Raw genomic sequence first — 17,952 nt, forward strand, 5'->3', positions numbered from 1 at the left:
TGGACATCTTGTAGCTCTGCTGTGTGTGGAGGTCGTGATTTCGTGGACTCTGGAAAACTTTACTTAAAAATCCATTTGCAAATCTGTAAGGAAATGTGTGACTGGGGGCTTAGGTAGTCCCAGCTGGCGTATCGTGCTAGCTAGTGGCAGCAGGGTGTATCCTAGCTTGGGGGAAGCATGCTAATTTTATTGCATGGCATTTAAAAAGAAATGAGTATTTGCTGCCTTCCTTAATGCAACATAAACTCTTCAAGCATAAGCTTTTCAGTGCTGCGTCTTTGGAGAAGCGCTTCCTATCATTCAAATATATTTGATGTTGTTAGCTGCATTAGATATAGAAAGATTTGCGATTTAGCACCAGAAACACATCCCACGCTTCCAAAGAACGACTTGAAAAGAAAAAAAAAAATCAGGCAAAGCCTGAAGGGATTGGAGAAAATGAACTCCTGCTGCAGTTGCACACTTGCACACATCTGGTGCAACTGAAATTTAAGAGCTGAATACATCCATATCTGACCATGGGAGGGTCCAAGCATTACTGTTGACACTAGTTTGCTTTTTTGGATAGGCACACTGGCAGAGTCGCTAGCATGTGGAGCCTTGTCAGCTCTCTAATCTAATAGACTGTTCTTGCCCAGACCATCGTGTGTCAGTATTTTATGTACTGAATGTAGCCAGCTTTAATAATCGGCCATTTTCCCACCTTCTGCCAAACTTTTCCCTTTTTTTTTTTCTTCACAATTTAATGTTTGACTCAAAATCTGCTTTGGTAACAAATTATATACGTATTAAAAGGAAAAGATGGAAAGCAGAGTCACAAAAGGTAACAAGAGTTCAGAATAATGTCATCTCAGGGCTTTTTTTAAAGGCTTGAATTCAACCCGGTGTTAAAATTGATTTTGTTGCGTATTGAGAAGAGATTACAAAGAAGCGGGTACTGCTTGAAAGCACTGATGTAGCTTTGTATGCTTCAAGTTGTGAAATTCTTGCCTGTACAGGTCTGATTTGCTTTTTATTTACAAAAAAAAAAATAAATTATGGAGCCTTTTGAATTGTGTTTTTCCTCCTTTGGAATGGTTGCCTTCAGTGAGGACCTGTCACAGCTATTTATGCTCATTTCTAATGACTGCACCAATCATTTGAAATGCAGTACCGGAAAGGATTTTTTTCCTTTTTTTTTTTTTTTTTTTTTTTTAGGGTCCCTTTGCTTGCCTTTCTGGTGGTGGGAGTTGCAGTGGTCATGTACTGGGGTAGTGATGCTGGGAACCACAGGGGAGCATCTCGAGCGGTGAACGCCAGCTGGAGAGGAGCTCAGTCACCAGGAGGGCGTTGGAATGGGGTCACCCCACTTCTTTGTGGTTATAGCAGCTGGTGATCTTATCACCTTAACCCATGCTGATCAGTGTCTCACACCAAAGTACTGCAGCTTGGAGGAAACTTAAGCACTGCTTTAGAAACCAAAACCTGGACCTAGGTTCCAGGACCTCGAGGGTGCTTGCAGCTTGCTCTTGGTTGCATGGAGGATGCTTGTAAAAGTGTGTTTATCCAAGGTGTGAGCCATTGTGATCAATACAGCCTGAGATGGAGCCGTTCCCGTGTCTGTCATGTGCGAAGAGGGATGCCATCCAGGTCTGGGCTCTGCTTTATTTGGACAGGGCTTGTGTGTGATTGCATTTGATGTGATTGTGTGTGTGGTTCCTCCTCCTCGTGCCCCATTGCTGCACTAAAACGGAGACGAGTCTGCAGCAATGGTCCGAGGTGCTTGTCTGAACTGGTGTTTATGTACGGAGTTTCTACTTCTCAGTAACTCATTTGGGAGGTTTATGTAGGTAGCAGCAATAACTGTGTGCCTTTAACAAACAGAAGCCTAAAATAAATGTAGACATCAGTGCCTTACCAAGCTGCCCCAGTCCGGTTCCTCCCCGGATCACAGGGTGCAGCGTTCTCTGGTCTGAACTTGTTCAGTCCATTCCCAACAGTGATGTTGGGAATGAGATGTGCTTTGAGATGATCTTGGCATTCACTGGGACTCCTGGAGTTCGGGACTCCCCAGGATGGCTCAGTGCGTGGCAGCAAACAACGGCCTCGGCAGCTCGCTAGGCTGTGGGGTGTCCTCCTCCATCCCTCTGCTTACTCCCAACTTCTGGAGAGCTGATTAGAGGCTTGGCAGGAGCGGTCTGGTTATGCTCTAGATACGCTTTGGATACATTTATTGTCACAGTTGAGGTACTGCAAAAGCCATGCCGTTCCCGTCGTTATCCTAGCGAGGTACTTCTTTTGATTGTGCAATATCTGTGGCTAATTACATGGCAATTGAAGTGTGCCACCAGCCACCCACAATTCATTGTCAGCTCCTGGGGGATGCAGATGAAAACAGAAAGATAATGTTTTCATTCTTCAGTCCAGCGATTTAGCTTGCCTCTTTTTTTTTAATCCCTTGCTCCTTCAGGTAATAAAGCCAGATGGTAGTGACAAAGAAACAGAAGCCACGCGTGAATCAGATGTCCCTGAGGATATGCTGGGGACTTGCGTTCCTCGAGAGACGGCAAAAGACGATGCTAAAAGTCCGGATGTCATTATAGAAGCTCAGTTTGATGATAATGAGGCAGAGCATGGACAAGACCACTTGCAGGATATGTTGGCTGATGACATTAAGAAACTTTCCCTGGATGCTGGCGAAAAGGGTGAGTAGATCAGAGTGTTGATTTTAAACCTTTATTTGAGCAAACCATCGAAGTATTACTTTGTTGCCTTGCTTTGCTGCAAGATATAAAATACAAGCATAAAAGCTTAATGCCTTATCGCTTCTATCCCTTTCTGCTAAACTGCCTTCGTAGTTCTGAATGGATATTAAGGACTGGGTTTTATGTAGTTTTGATTGATGCAAAGTAAATCTGTGAAACAGGAGTCACACCTTTTAGATTTGCAATTCTCAGGGCTGTCTGGGGACTGCTGGTTGCTGTTTTCTTCAAAATGCTGCTGTAGCAGTTTCCTTCATCGCAGCTTGGCTGGCCAATCTATGCGTCTCAGTTTGGGGATAGGAATATATTTCCTTGGGGGCAGTTAGGTTTGTTGCTGTTTTCAAACAGTTGAGTTATGAGCAACTTAAAGATTTGGTCCATTTAAAAAGAAAATTGCACTAAAACCTAAAGCCAATTATGTGATCTGTTTTGAAGGCAAACCTATTTCATTCCGAATCTGAATTCCATCCAAACCATCAAGTGTTGCTTAAGGCAAAATAAAATAGGCTCCCCTGTTCCAGACTATACTATGCTGCTCTTCACATGTCCTTTCTGGTACTAAATCTCCTAAGATTTCCTCTCCTGAAGAACCGTGCGTTGAAAGGATTCTGACAATTGGAGCATTTAACGTGTGCCTTCAGCTGCTGGTGAAAGATTTGCCAGGACAGATATTCTGGTGCATTCCTGATGCATGTCCCAGTCATCCAGAAAAGACAGCAGCAACTTAGGATATAAGTAGTTGTTGGTCTCTGACGAATCGTGGTGGTGGTTGTAAAGCTGCTCTGTTTAATACCTCGTATTTTCCTGAGGGATTGCTTTTGAGGATGTACAGACCTCTGCCTATACTGTTGGTAGATTTCCATTTTTCACACCCATCTATTAATAAAAATGGAAATAGCACTTGTGTAGAAGTGTTGTAGCTTTTATGACAAAACGTTGGTTTCAGTTCATGAATGGATTCGCCACCTCACCAGTTCATGATGCTATTTCCTTCTGGTACCTCCACTGTCTTTGAGTTACTGCCAAGGTACATGAACCAACTTCCATCTTGTTCTGTTACTTTCCAATGTAAGGAAATGTTGGGAGTTATTTGTGTTGCCCACAGATGTTTTATGTAGCTAGTAATTAACCCCATCTTTTTTTTTTTTCAGTCTTGGACACCATGTTATAGCTGCATGCTGTCAAGCTGCTGCTTTGGCTTGGCAATTCTAAATCTCCTAATGTGCTCCTGAGTCACGTGTCTGTAGCATCTCTATTTTCTGCTTCTCATAGCAATGGCAAATTAAAAGTCAGAGGAATACACTCTAGTTTGACACCAGCAGTTAAAATAAATACAGATCTGTATAACTGTGCTTTCGTGTGAAGGCTTGATGGGAGTTACTTCTCTTGGTGTATCAGTTCCTCAAGATGCTCTGGAGTGACCTGTGTTGGAGGCTCTCAAATCATCTCTTAAAATCTGTGCCATCTGAGTGGTTTTTGCCATTTAGCTCTGTCTTTGGAGAATACTTGTATGGCAAATGTTAGACCAGCTTGCTGTCTACATGGTGGAAATCCAACTTATTTCTCCATTGCAGTTGTGTTAGCCAACTGTTTTCTTTTATTTCCGAGGCCTTTCCTTGTTCATCCTGCACAGGCCTTGTGGCTGGTGTGATTGTGCCAGTTAGATTTCTGCTGAGTTTGTATTTTGCTATCAACTCTTTCAATAGCTGCTTCAGCTTCTTTGGCTGTACAATTCACATGGATTTTTCTCCAGTTTCTTCTTGCTCTGCTGCTTAATGCCCTCCTTTCTTTACACATATAAACTTTATGATGCTGCATTTTCTTAAGGTGTTTTTGAGCAGCTGATGATTGCTTTGGCTTGTTTCCTGTCTTTCATACCATTTCTCATATCATCGCTTATCCGGATTTTTAAGACTTGCCTGGAAAATAGCAATAGTTGCTCTAGCATCAGTGATAACTGTCATGAAAAAAGAAGAGATCCTGCCAAATTCTGCCCTCAGGACAGCCAGGTGTGGCTCAAAATGCTTTTTGAAAGGACCAAATGTGCACTTTTTCACAGAATTCAGCCTCAGGGGGTAATACCCGCTGCACTTCCTAGGGCATCCACTGGAACAGGACATCAGGAGGCAGAGTGCTTGGCAGCGGGTGGAAGTGGCCTTCCCTGCATGATGTGGGCCTCCCCTGGCAGCACTGCTTGGCTGCTGCTGCCCGCTGTGCTTGTTTCAAGCTAAATGTCTGAGAGCCTTTAGGTTACATCCCTTCTGCTGGAAACAGCTGCCGCAGCAAAACAGAGGTGGATGGAAGATGAGACCCTACACTGGGGGAATTTCTTGCTGACACACCAAAACCGGTGCTTTATTTACTTTCTATGAGAATGTTGCATTGTAGGATTTATTAAACTGTAGGATTTATTACGCAGTCGTTGCATGGCCTCATCTGAAGAAGGGAGCAGGAGAAATAATTTGTGGCCAGTGCAACTTTGAAACGAACACTTGCAGGCTTTCCTCTTTTCCCCTAACACAGGGAAGTCAGAAGGCTTCAAGCTGAACAAAGATGCCATCAAAGATACTGTGTAATAAAATCAAGAAATATTCCACTGTGTTCTCATGTGTACTTCTATGTATGTGTGTATATATACATACATAAAAAGTCCCATTTATCTATGGGACTTATATGTAAATAAATAAAAAAATAAACAAAAAATCCAAACCAAACAAACCCACAGATTTCTAGAAGTGAAATATAACCAGAACTACCTTAATACAATAAAAAACACTTTTTAATCGCCTGGGGCAGGGAGGGGGGAGGAAGGTCTGGTGGGAAATGGCAAAGCCACAGTAGCTCTGCACGTTACTAGTGATTGCTCAGCTCTCCGTGCACACACAGAAGCTCTGCAGATTGCTGCTTCTCAGTTGCAAGACATCTTTCTTCCTTTCTGACGGCAGAGTAGAATTACACAACATCTCTGTTGGCTCACTTACTCTGCTGCTGCTGATCAGAATGAACCATGAAGAATAGAAGTAGACGAGTCGTTCAAATTAGAGCACTCTGGGTCATGCTGGAAGTGCGGGCTAGTTTTGATATCTCTTCTTCACTGGCCTGGGTCCCATCCCTTACTGTGGCTCTGCTCTTCTTCAGAGCTCAGTCCCCTGTCCATCTCTAATTACCATCACTAATTACACGCTGGGGTAAAGAATTTTGGCTTGGCCCTTGCTGTCAGAAGCTCTGAAGCGTGAAGCTTTACGTGCGTTGATTGTGGCCCAGGTCTGAGTGGGCTGAATTCCTTGAAGGTGTCGTGCTTGGGGCTTACTGCGCTTCCACGGGACTTACCCCAAGCTGGTAGGAAGGGTTAGGCATGGTGTGCTGCAGGCTGAGAGCCGGGTGTTGGGTCTGTCTCCCTGGAGTGCTGCAGGGCTGTGCTTGCTGCCCTTCCCACCCGAAGACTCAAGAAGGGATGGGATGAACAATAGGGAAGTGCACAGGACTGAAGAGATGATCGCATTCAGCCTGTCAGCCTGCCTAATTTCTGAATGTTCTCATGCTCGTAAAAGCGTCTTGGTATTGCCTCGCTCAAGGATCTTTAAATAAAAGTTCATAACCGGTGTCGCTGTGCCAGAAGCTGTCCTGGTTAAACTAGTTCACGCTGCTTTTCTGAACCTTTCTTGCTGAGAAGTTGGGTTAAAGATTATCTTCAGAAAGGTCTCTGATCGGGGAAGTGATGAGCCCTTTTCCTCTCCTGCAAGCTGTTCCACACAAAAAGCAATATTACTTTGTTCCAAAGTTAGATTTTCTTAATGTTAAGTTCTGGTAGTTGGATGTAGATCTTTTTTAGCAAAGATGGAAATCCCTTTCCTCTAGCACATTACAATTTCAACTGTATTTCCACAGCAATAATACTTTTACATGCTGAAAAAAAGAGTTCTCTTTGTTCTTTCCTTACAAAGACAGCAAGAATGAGCACCCTGAGTGTCAAATCTGAAGAAGGTTTCTCAGCTCACTCACTAGTATCCTTTAAACCCTCTCTGGAGTTCCCGTGTCCTCTTGAAATGCAGGCAAAGAGCAAGGCATAATATCCTGGCACGAGTCTGAACAATGCTGTATACAGAGAAAACATTAATTCTCCGTGCTGCTTGGTATCTCCTGACATGTGAGTCCTTTGTGTTTTATCCTGAGACCTCAGCTTGTTCTGTGTCGCTGCTATCCAAAGAAGTCAGCCACCAGCGGGCACAGCCTCTGCCAGATCTGTAATTCTTTTCCTTAATCGTCATTCTCATTCCCTACTGGAACAGAGGTAGTGTAACTTTTATTCCAGCCCGGTGCTAAATGATAGGTTATTTCTATGACTTTTCACCGCTGTAAAAGGATTTTCCTTGTGCTGCATGTCAATACGTAATAAAAAATAGAAACTTTTCTGTATCCTCCCAGCCCAGGAAAAGTGCAAGATGTTCTGTACAGAATACTTTACGATGGTGTATCCCTATACAGACCTGTGTCACGTGAGTTTCGTACAAACGTGAGCTGTCTCTTGTTAAATATTGGAATCGGTTCACTCTGATAAAGAGAAATCAGCAACTGAACAGTAGCAACTACTCGTCCTCTGGAGGATGGCAGCTGTGCTCATAAAAGCGCTTCAGCCTTTCTTTCTGAAAGGATATTCAAATAAAAGTTTGTAAAACTGTGTCACTGTGCCAAAAGCTATCTTTGTCAAACTAGTTTGCTTAGCTTTTTTTTTTTTTTTTCAGCTCTTCTCATGAGAGATCTTACTTTACCAGATACACAGAATATCCTGCTTCCCACGGGGTGGCTCGCAGCGGTAATCAGGTTGGGGGACTGGCTGCCCTGGCAGTAATCAGCGAGCTGTGTTTGTTCAGGATTTCCCCTCGCAGCTACACTTCTGCAGATCAGGGTTTGAATGTGTGAATGTCCGAGGCTCGCTCGCTGCCTTGACGTAACGAAGCTTGAATAGAAAGAGCTCGTTTACGGGCAGAGTGAACTGACAGCTGACTCGACCAATTGTGCGATGGAAAATGGAATCAAATAGCTGGTGGTTAATAAGTAGGGTCAACAGAATTTGGGTTGTAGCTGCTACACAGCCCAGTCCTGGCTCCCTGCGTGTTCAGCGCTGGCCAGGTGAGCTCTGGTCAGTCCCTTTTCAAGTCAAATGTGACTGATCAGTCACTGGTAAGCTTGGTAAGGTTAGACGTAACCTAAAATTGTGCCTTCCTCTTGCAGCCTGGAGCCTTTGTGCAGTTAATGCTGTCTCCTGTTGGTGTAGGAGTTTAGGTGATATTGCTATTTCTTTACTTGGCCAAGCCTGATGGTAAGGACTGGATGATGGTGACGAGAATCTGAACAGTCTGCTTGTCCTGCCACTCTGCTCGGGTCCCCCTTCTTTCAGTTTTGCTGCCATGAATTTTGTGACAGACTTGGAGCCTCCCAACCTCACTGGCTGTTAGAAGGAATAAATGTCCTCCCTCCTCTTCAGAGGCTCCTGTTTACTCTGAGCGCTCTTGAGGAGACTTCATGCTTCTTTCCTAGCCTGCAGCTTTCTGGAGACGGATCGTCTCCACTGCATAGCTCTCAACATTTCTAGGCCACAGCAGAGTGAAAGCTCACCAGGAAATCTTCTCAGTTACACGGCTTTTAATAGAAATCCTTGAGGTGGAACTGTCAAAAATCAGATCAGTTTCACTCTGCTGAAGTCTGGAAAACCAGCAGAGAAGCTGGAGCTGTTTCAGCTGCTCAAGACAGCTCTGTATTCGTTTATCCTAAGTTCACGTTTGTGGGTCTCTGGATCTATAACTTTTTGTAAATGAGAGCATAGATTTCTTGAAGAATAAACAGTACGACTTCAGAAAAGTGTTCAATCGGTGTTGAACAAATTGGGCTTTATGGTAGCATTGATTAAATGATACAGCCTGACTAAGCCTCAGTTATTCTTTTGTTGCACAGCTGAAGCCTGCAATGGAAGTTAATGTTGTGAAAGCTTCGTATGCTGTTCTTTCCTAGTAAGTTATCTTGACCCCCAAATGACTTCTTAAGCAAGGAAAAGAAAAAAAAAACAAAAAAAAACACAAAACCACAACACTTATGCAATTGCGTAAGCTGAATTAGATTAAGTTCAGCATATTACCATATGTTCCTGAATTCACCTGTGTTTCTCCTTTGAGTTACAAGTTTAGGTCAAGTAAAGTGAGAGGGCATGATACTGAGAATGAATGGTGGGTGTGAAGATAAACATATTAGAGTATGGTCATTGTTAGCAGCAAGATTTCCAGGATGAATCAGATTAGGATTCATTCAGCTAACATATTTTCCATGCAATAGTAAAATTGGACACACACACTTTAGGAACAAATGCACATGCAGGAAGGAAGAACATTAAGTAGGCAAAACGGTTAATGGAAATGTTTTTGTAACTTTTTAATTTTACTTTTAATAATATAATAAAACTGCATTTGTGTAGACTGCAACACTACCTGATTTTTTGGATATTTATTTCTGTTGCAATAAAGCTTTCAGCCCCCTTGTTGACTGGCAGCTTCTCAAGGATGGAAGGGGGTCAGAGGTCCGAACAGCAGTGCTGTGGTTGTAGGAATGTTTCACGGCTGCAGAGACAGATACGATTTGATCTGTTGGGGTAGATGGCAGCTTCCCAAAATGATGCTGTCTTTGTTGGTCAGGCTTGGAGGGTTCTGAGGAACAGTGATAATTCTGTCTCGTCATTCTGCCACCTCCCCCGTCCTCCCTTGTGGAGGTGGCTAAATACAAGTAAAGAGTTACGTGCTTGGCTGCATTGCATGTGTAAGGAAGCCAGCTACACTCACCTCTTTGCATTGCCTTTGCTCTGTGTTATTGCAGATGCTTGTGTTTTTGTTGTACACATCTGTTATTGTGCCTTTCCTTTCCCTCTCTGAGGGTCTCCTCCCATCTGTGCGTCTTCAAAAATCTCCCTGCTAATCATCCGAGTCTCCCGGTCCTTGCCTTCAGTGAGCCATTGGGCGTGCAGATGTGTGAGTTCAGGTGTTTAGACATGAACAGCTGTGGCAGGGTGAGTCGTCTTACTCAAAACATCTCCGAGAAGTTACTCTTGTTCCTTTGTCACGCAGTTCTGTGATGAGACTGCTCGGCCGTGCCGCGTGGTTTGGGGCTGCTCTGCTCTTATACCTGCGGAGCCTTCTTGCATTGCACACGGGAGCTGCTGGGCTGATTTTGGACAGGCTGCACTTGTTGAATTCCAAAGCTGTTGGCTTACCAGGCGTGTCACAGTCAACTGTGCTCCCTCCAGCACAGGTGGAAAGCTCTGTGTGTGTAATGCTCACAGGATACCGCTTCGTGTGTGGTATTTTCCCAGCCTATTTAAAGCAAGTTCTAGTTCTGGATAGTGTCAGGTGCCAAGTGAAATGGCCCTTTCGCTGCCCGAGTAGTAAGAGGGTTTCAGGTCAAACAGTGTTGTGCTGGTGCTGTTCCTGCTGAGCTGCTAACGCCGAGCACACCTCTAACCTCAAACAGAGGAGGTACAGCTGAAGAGGGCACCTTGTCACCTAAAGTACACGTGGCTTGTGTGATAATGCTGGCTGGCCCTCTCTCTCAACTTCTGAACCCGTTGTTGCTTTTAAATTGAAATTCAAATTGTGTAGAAGAGAAGCAGCCTCAGAGAAGGGGCAGCGGGTGGTTGGGAGGGTGAAGAGGCTTTGCAGTCTGCTGGGCAAGACTTCAGAGAGGTCTCGTACCTGTGGGCTGCAGGCTTCACGCAGGAGAAATCTGCCGGGATCAGGAGGAGCTCAGAGCTCCTACCTCTGTAGGTACTGAAATAACTTTTTAGGAGCTGAAGTCATCTGACCAGGGACAGGTGTTTTTAAGAAACTGGATTCTTTTGCTTGTCTCTCAGAAAATTACATTTTGGTTTATCTGGTGATGGAGTATGCATGTGAACCATTAGTTAGTACCAGTAATTTTGCATTCTGGAGGAAGAACCTGTTCTGAGCCAATAAATAATCAGTGACACAATGCAAAGAGCCCACATACCATCTTCAGGAGCAACATGTTTTATTCTTATTGCTCAAATTAAGATCATGCCACAATAGCTCTGTGCATGTAGGGTAAACACGCGCGGGTGTTTGAATGTGTTGCTTTTTGGTTTAAGGGAGTTTTCATTTCCATACGTCTCCTGTGTTGGTATAGAGAAGTTCCAAGAACACACCCTGTTGAGTGTGACACACAACCTTTGAGATGATATTTTTAATCAATTGAATTGTCTTACATTGTTTTCTGCGTGCTTGGTACTACAACATAATCTGCTGAAAACTGCTTATTGAAGACAACCTAGGTGTTGTTGCTTGGCTAGGAATAGGCTTTGCTCTTCAAAGGTTTACAGTTGTTCTGGTACTTGAGCACTAAACTGAAAAGTAGCATTTTATTTTTTTTAAAAAGCTTCATACCACTAACATTGCCTGATTTTTTTTTTTTTTTTCAGAAATGCCCATGTAGAGTAAGCCAACTAACTTCTCAAGTAGATTTTTTTCTAGCTGAAGTAGCAAGCTTTGAACTTTTTTTTTTTTTTTTAAATTGTTTCTTTCCATCCAGGGAGAGAAGATTTTTTTCCAGTGAGTTGTTTTTGAGATCTGAAACTGTGATATATTTTCATTTTCAAGTGGATATTGCATCTTTAATTATATTCTTTTTGGACAGAATTGCAGATTTCCACAGTGACCAATGCAAACCCAGTGAAAATAATTTTGCATCTGTCACAAGTAATCAGAATTCTAGTTTGACTTTTGGTCACCTTTTAATGTCATGGTAATTTAATTGTAAAAGGAAATTTGGGGGGCTTTAGAAAAAAAAAAAGTTTGACTAGGAAAGCCTGTCAGAAAATGTAACTGTGTTGAAGCTGCCTCAACTGATCTCTTACAGAGGGAGGCAAATTCCACAATGTTCTGGATCTACTTTGTTGGTAATAACATAACTAATTTGAGTTACTTTTTGTATCTAGTGCCTATTTTTTTTTTTTTTGAAAGTAAGACTATTACCGTTTTGGTTTGTCAGATAATCGCTGAAAGGAAAACACTGAGATTATAATGCAGTTTCACTGGATCCTAGTTGCTGAAGTGTTTTCACTGTAAGATAAGCTTATGAAGTATTGCCCAAGCTAACATAGTAAATCTTTCTCAGAAAACATGTCTTTGCCCAGGGTGGAAATATTGAATGGTCATTGGATAACCACTACGGTAAAGGGGTCAGAATAATTCATTTTTAGTTTGGCGTAATGCAAGGAGTTTCTTCCCACCTCCCCTGCTCAAAACCCTGCTCCTCTCTCAAGTCAGCTCTCCTTCAGGACTGCCTGCGTGGCTCTGCCCATTGTGGGAGATGTTTGTGTCTTCCAGCTCAGATCTTCTAGACCACCGGCATCTGCAGGGGCCCTGCCACCTCGACTCTGCACCCCCCTACACATCAAATTCCAGCTTCACTGAGGATCAGGCAGATGTGCAGCGAAGGAGAGGCACTTTCAGACCGCTTCTAGGAGACTCAGGTGGCAGACTTGTGGCAGCTTCTCTGTCATGATACTTCAGTTGAGACTGAGGTCTCTGGGCAGTAACTTCACAACTGAGCCAGGAGGCTTTTGTGGATACGGGTAGTTCTTTCTGAGCAGAGGGGTTTGTCACAGGGAGCCCTCACTGCTGACGGAGACCTCTGAGCATTAGATGCAGCCCTGGTACCAACAGGATTTTGACCTCAAAAAGAGCAGCTGCAAGCTATAAGAAAAGTCCAACTCTCTTGGCCCCAAAAGTAGAGTTCCTTGGGTGTCTGCTTTCCTGTCCCTAGTTTCAGGAGTGTTGCCCGTCAGTAAATGTATGGGATGACCTTTTAGATACTAAAGTTGATGAAGAAAGATGGGTAGGAATAAGTAGATGGCTGGGATTTACTTTCTTTTCTTTCTGTTGATGGTATAGTTGTAGATCCCAGCCTCTGTCTGATGGAGTTAGTAGAAACTCCAGGATTTTTTGGGAGGGATGCTGAAATTGGAGAGACCCCTGAGGAAGAAGGTATTCTCCAGTCAGCCAAAAAAGGCCCGTGGTTGATTTTGGCTGTGAAGGAAAAAGGCAAGCTCTACCATGTGTCGCAGTGAGACTTCAGATGCCTTCTGGTACCTGTCCTGAGTTCACATGGGGCTCAGCTTCAGCCCAGCAGGGTGAAATGCTGCCTGCTCTTTGTCCTGAGCAAAAGACACACCGGTGTCCCATTTGTGGTGCTCCCAGCGACAGCCCCTCCTGGTGGTTCTGCGCTTTTGTATGTGTGTATGTGATACCTCCCAAGGACACAGCTGCTGGCTCCTTTTTTGACTGCTTCTGTGAAAAAAAATGCAAGCAACTTTCTGGAGAGATGGGAATTGGAAGGAAAAGTGGAAAGAAGTCAGTGTTAATAAGGCCGTATTCCTCGAGCATGGTGCTTTTCTCATTCTTGTCTGTTGTGCCTCGAGTCGGTGCTGTCATTCTGCTGGGCTGGGAAAGCAGTGAGTGCAAGTCTTGCTTTTTCCAGACACGTTTAGATCTGGTTCCTCTCCCAACCAGTATGTGCCGTGCAGTGGGGCAGTTCATTCCAGTAAAGCCCTGGGCTTGTGTCAGGTGTGTCTGTGTGCCCGGCCTTTGGAAGGCTACCAAGCTCTCATTGCCCTCTGTGCCTGCCAATGTTTCTTTGTCTCAGATCGTCCCGTTCTTTGTCCGAGCTCTCTTTATGGCTGGCACACCATAAACCCTTGACTATTAACTGATGGCTTGAAAATTTTTAAGAAAACAGAACGGCTCCTTGCTCTTTATTTTTTACTAACCAGTTTCCTGGTACAACCTTTAGCTGACAGTGATCTTAGAGGAGGTAAGCAATGAGGTGTGTAACTTGGATATCTCCGCTTTTTAAACTGTTTATAATTGTCCAAACAATTTTATTTCCATCTTGTTTGTCACTGTGAAACTCTGTGGGGGATTTATCCCTTAGTAACCCCCGTTTTGGCAAACCTGAGTTCATTCCAGCAGGAAGAGTGCGAGAGAAAGGGGTTTGCTGCTGTTACTGCTCCTTGCTTTTGGGGAAAGTAGATTTTTATTTTAAAACCGCTGAAATATCTGCCTGCTCTCTTCTCATCCTTGCCAGAAAGACAGTAAAGATGAAATAAATATAAACAGAGTCACTCAGATACTTCATAAAAAGATGATCTCAGAGGAGAGCCCGAGTCTGAGGAGCTCCACATCAGAAGGCAAGGCTGGGGGTAATTAGCAGCATATGAGAACCGGAGTTTGTCATTAGTGCGGTAGCTGTCGCTGTCAACCGACTGCTGGTGCAGCATTGCCCCAAGGCAATCCAGGCCGTCCGTGACGGCGGGACCATCTGCGAGCGTGCCCTCGTGAGGGGGCTCCGCAGCCGTCCCCCTCGGGGCTCCACACGGGCCCCCGGTGCTGCCGGCAGCTGCTCCTTCCCCTCCCGGAGCCATGAGGCCTTCATCCGTCATGTCACCGGCAGCTCCCCGCCAGGGTCCCTGCGGGACAGATGGGCGTCATCTGGGGGCCTGGGTGTCACCGCTGCTCTCCTCAAGGCCTTCTGGCGTGCGTGTGGTACGCGGTCTTCAGCGAAAGCTTGCTTTATCTCGTGGCTTCTGAGGGAAGCAGTGACAGCTACGTCCCTTGAAACTCGCAGCTGGTGACGCTTTTTAAGAAAGTGAGCTTCTTCTGAACGCTCGGGGCCTGATTTTAGCACGTGCGTGCACCGCATCTGCCTCGAGCACAAGTGGAAAATGGCAGCCATCCTCCAGGAGCCCTCCAGAGAAGAGCACGTCTTAAAACCACTGCCAGACCAGTAACAACCATGGGCTCTCAGAAGTCATTTGGCTCACACAGGGCTGGTTCCAGCCCTCTCCGTGGCGAAGATCGCTTTGGCTGTTTGTAAATACAAAAAGCATTCGGTGTGCCAGCAGCCAGATACTCTCATTGTGAAAATTGTGAGCTACAATTTAGTTGGCAGTTGATTTAAATACTCCTGGTATCTGCTGAGGGAGTTTCAGGGGGAAGGAGTGTGGCTGTTTATCATACACAGCAATTACTTTCGTAAGACTTTATAATAATCCTGTTCCACAGCTGCAGAGGGGCAGCTTCGTAGATGTGGCTTCAGCTTCTAAGATAAACATGCACTTTATAACCTTGCATAACATTTGTTAAGGAAATTAAATATTAAATGAATGTATGTACTTAAAGGACTATTTATATAACGTTAATGACTCCAACTAAGAAATGCCAGGAAATTAATACAGTTCTTAGTATTTAAGAAATAGAATGACTTTTTCCACCATTTTCTTTATTATGGCTGATATATTGTGTTTGTGAAGTTTGGGTTTGTTTTGAATCTTGTTTTTCAGCAGATCTGCATGATAAGTGAACATATATCTATTTTTTTTCTAGTCTGGAGATATAATTGCTTAATCCTTAGTTATTCAAGCACTTAAGATCTTTCTCCTTTCAGATGAGTCTAATGCATGCACCTTGTATTGTAATTTAAAGAAAAAGTCTAATGTAAATGTATGAAGGAAATGTTCTACAGTAACTGTTGTGTTTCTAATTTGATGCAGTGAAGGCTGTTGGGATTGGTGCTGTGCAGAAAACAAAACAAGATGATGCACCCAAGGTGAATGATCCCAGGCTCCTCCCGGATAAGTTTCTTCAAAGGACAGCTAAGGTAACTCCGTGGGGAGTGGCAAGCATATGTGTGTGCTCCCAAAGCCTGAAGGAGACCAGCATTGGCCTCCCTGTAGCCTCCATTTGTTGATCTTTGAATCACATTCTCTGTTTCAAAGAGAGTAATTGTCCAATCTGATAAAACTCAAATGTCTTGTTATTTTTACTGATTATGCTAGTTTAAATTCCCTTTGTTTGTTAGGCAAAATTACTTAGCAAGATTCAGGAAAAAAAAAAAAAAATTGGATACTAATATGAGTGTCAGAATATCCAGAGTTGTCAGAACTAATTCTTACAGACTTTGGAAAGGCTGTTAGTGCTGTTGGTTCAAGATTTGAGCCAATCTTTGAATGTTAAGAGACCAGAAAAAGACTACTGGGTCAGGTTGGGTCAGGTCTTTTCCACGTCTTGTGCTTTCCTTTGCAGCTTCTCATTCTGGTCCCTGTTCTGGGCTGGGCTGCCCGCTGGTCTCATCCAGCGTGGCAATTCCAGTGCTCAGAATTGCACAGAGGTGCAGCTCCTGAAACCTTCTGGAAGGACTCATCTGTATAAGTTTAGGAAATCAGCTATAATATTTCTGTTATCCAGTGATTTATTATGGTCTACAAAAATATAGCCTGGATGAACACCTCTCTGGAACAATTATTTAATGATATTGTAATTTATTATTCTTTTCAAAGCTGTCTTGTATAAAGGTAAAATAACCCCTAACTTCAGAAAGCACAGAGGAGAGAACTGCCAAATTCCCCACAGCACATCCTTTCCTGTGGTTAGCATTGGATCCGCCAGAGGCACCGTTTTTGGACTGGCCTGTTCTGCACTGAATGTTGAAATCACAGGCCGAGGATACAAATGAAAGATTTTACAGGAGTTGCTTGTATGTTGTGGCTAATTCCCTGCATTTGGAAGCATCTGCTTCGTGTCTGGTTTTGTTCTGTAATCAAGAAAATTGCTGTGGAGAGCTAGCACTTGGAAGGCACTTAGCTCTTCTATAGCCATGAGCAAGATAGCAAGGAAAATACATTGTAAATAGGGGCTCAATTAAAAAAATGCATGCACGCACATACACACAGACAGTGAAATATAGGATATAGGCCATGTGATTTCTTTTCCAGGTATGCTGCTGAGGCTCTGTGTATTCCTATTGTGCTGCAGAAAGTAAGTTTCTCTGAACGTACTAACTATAGAAAGCTTTGTCTCTTCCAGGTGGTCTATATTTTAGAAAAGAAGCATTCCCGAGCAGCTACAGGTTTCATCAAGCTTCTGGCAGACAAGAATAGCGAACTCTTCAGGAAGTGTGCCATGTTCTCACCTGTAGACCACAGAGTGCCAAGGGCCTACGTGTCTTTAGCTGATTGCCCTTCAGACTTTGTGGCCAGACCTGAGGACTATTCAAATATGCTCTTCATCTGCCGGATAGTGGACTGGAAAGAAGACAGCAACTTCGCAACAGGGTATGTCACTGCCGTTGGAAGTAGACATAAATGAGATTTTTAGTCAAGAGTTCTTGGTCTCACTTACTTTGCATACAATAGAGACATGAATCTGTTAACAAGATACTTGTGTATCTCTTGTAGTTAGTGGACGAGCTCAGATGAGGCTAAGGATAGCTTGTTGCTAGTTATGTCTCATGGCTACGTAACGTTAACTTCTTTCAGTGCTTGCTTCAGTGTGTTGGCACGTCACAGCAGTAATGAGTTGTATGGTCTTTGCTCAGACAGCTTGCAGACTAAAGGGAGCACACTCAGGTACTTAGCTTGACCGGCACAAGCTTTGTAGGGTGCTGGCATCCTTTCAGTTTTTCATGCTTTATATAAGAAGAGTACAAAGTGTATAAGCATTTCACTGCCAGAGCAAGAAGGTCAGTAGCAGCAAGGCTCATCTGTTTTTCAAGCCTTTGCTGTTAAATAGAAAAGTCCCAAATTTTGTGGTATTTTAATTTGCATTGCTTCAAGGAACGGTGTTAGAAATCAAGAATCTTATCTGCTTCTGAAGAACTCTGTGCTTTTCAGGAGGCACTGTAAAGCCATTGCTGTCAAGAGTTCAAAACACAGGCACTGCTGTGAAGGAGGAGGTTTTAAGCCAGGTTACTCAAATAGCCTGTGCTGAGCTGGATCCAGATTGCAAGTTCATTTTGTCTTTCCTTCATGAAGACTGTGTAGTTCTCAACTTTTTTACTCTTTCTTGGGAACAGCTGCTGTGTGCCAAGCACCCACCTGGAGCAGCCACACAGTTTCCTATTGAGAGGGCCTCAATAAGTAATGGTGGACATTAATAAATCTTTTCAGTTATCTTGGAAAAAAACTGATTTAGTTGGTGATCCAGAGTAGTTAGCTCTGACCTGTGGCAGTGCTGTGGCCAAATTTTAAAGGTGGTTGAGATCTGGATGTAATCTGGAATATATACAGTAGTGGGAGTTGGGCATAAAGCCACTTTCTCTTCCTCTTGCAAAACTGTTGTGACGGGGTAGCACAGATGATGTACAGTGTCAGCACAGT

The 17,952-nt window shown here is 43.8% G+C and overlaps 1 protein-coding gene across 2 annotated transcripts in view; it reads left to right on the forward strand.

The window, feature by feature from the left end:
• Positions 1 to 17,952, forward strand: part of DIS3L2 (DIS3 like 3'-5' exoribonuclease 2) — a 188,458-nt gene that overhangs the window by 58,549 nt on the left and 111,957 nt on the right. For both annotated transcript variants that reach the window (XM_082766823.1, XM_082766824.1), the window contains 3 exons: positions 2,450 to 2,684; positions 15,349 to 15,455; positions 16,661 to 16,908. In XM_082766823.1, coding sequence (XP_082622949.1) covers positions 2,450 to 2,684; positions 15,349 to 15,455; positions 16,661 to 16,908 — 590 coding nt within the window. The remainder of the gene's footprint in view (positions 1 to 2,449; positions 2,685 to 15,348; positions 15,456 to 16,660; positions 16,909 to 17,952) is intronic.

The sequence above is a fragment of the Aythya marila genome, assembly GCF_965140915.1.
Source record: "Aythya marila genome assembly, chromosome: 9".
Taxonomy (NCBI): Eukaryota; Metazoa; Chordata; class Aves; order Anseriformes; family Anatidae; genus Aythya; species Aythya marila.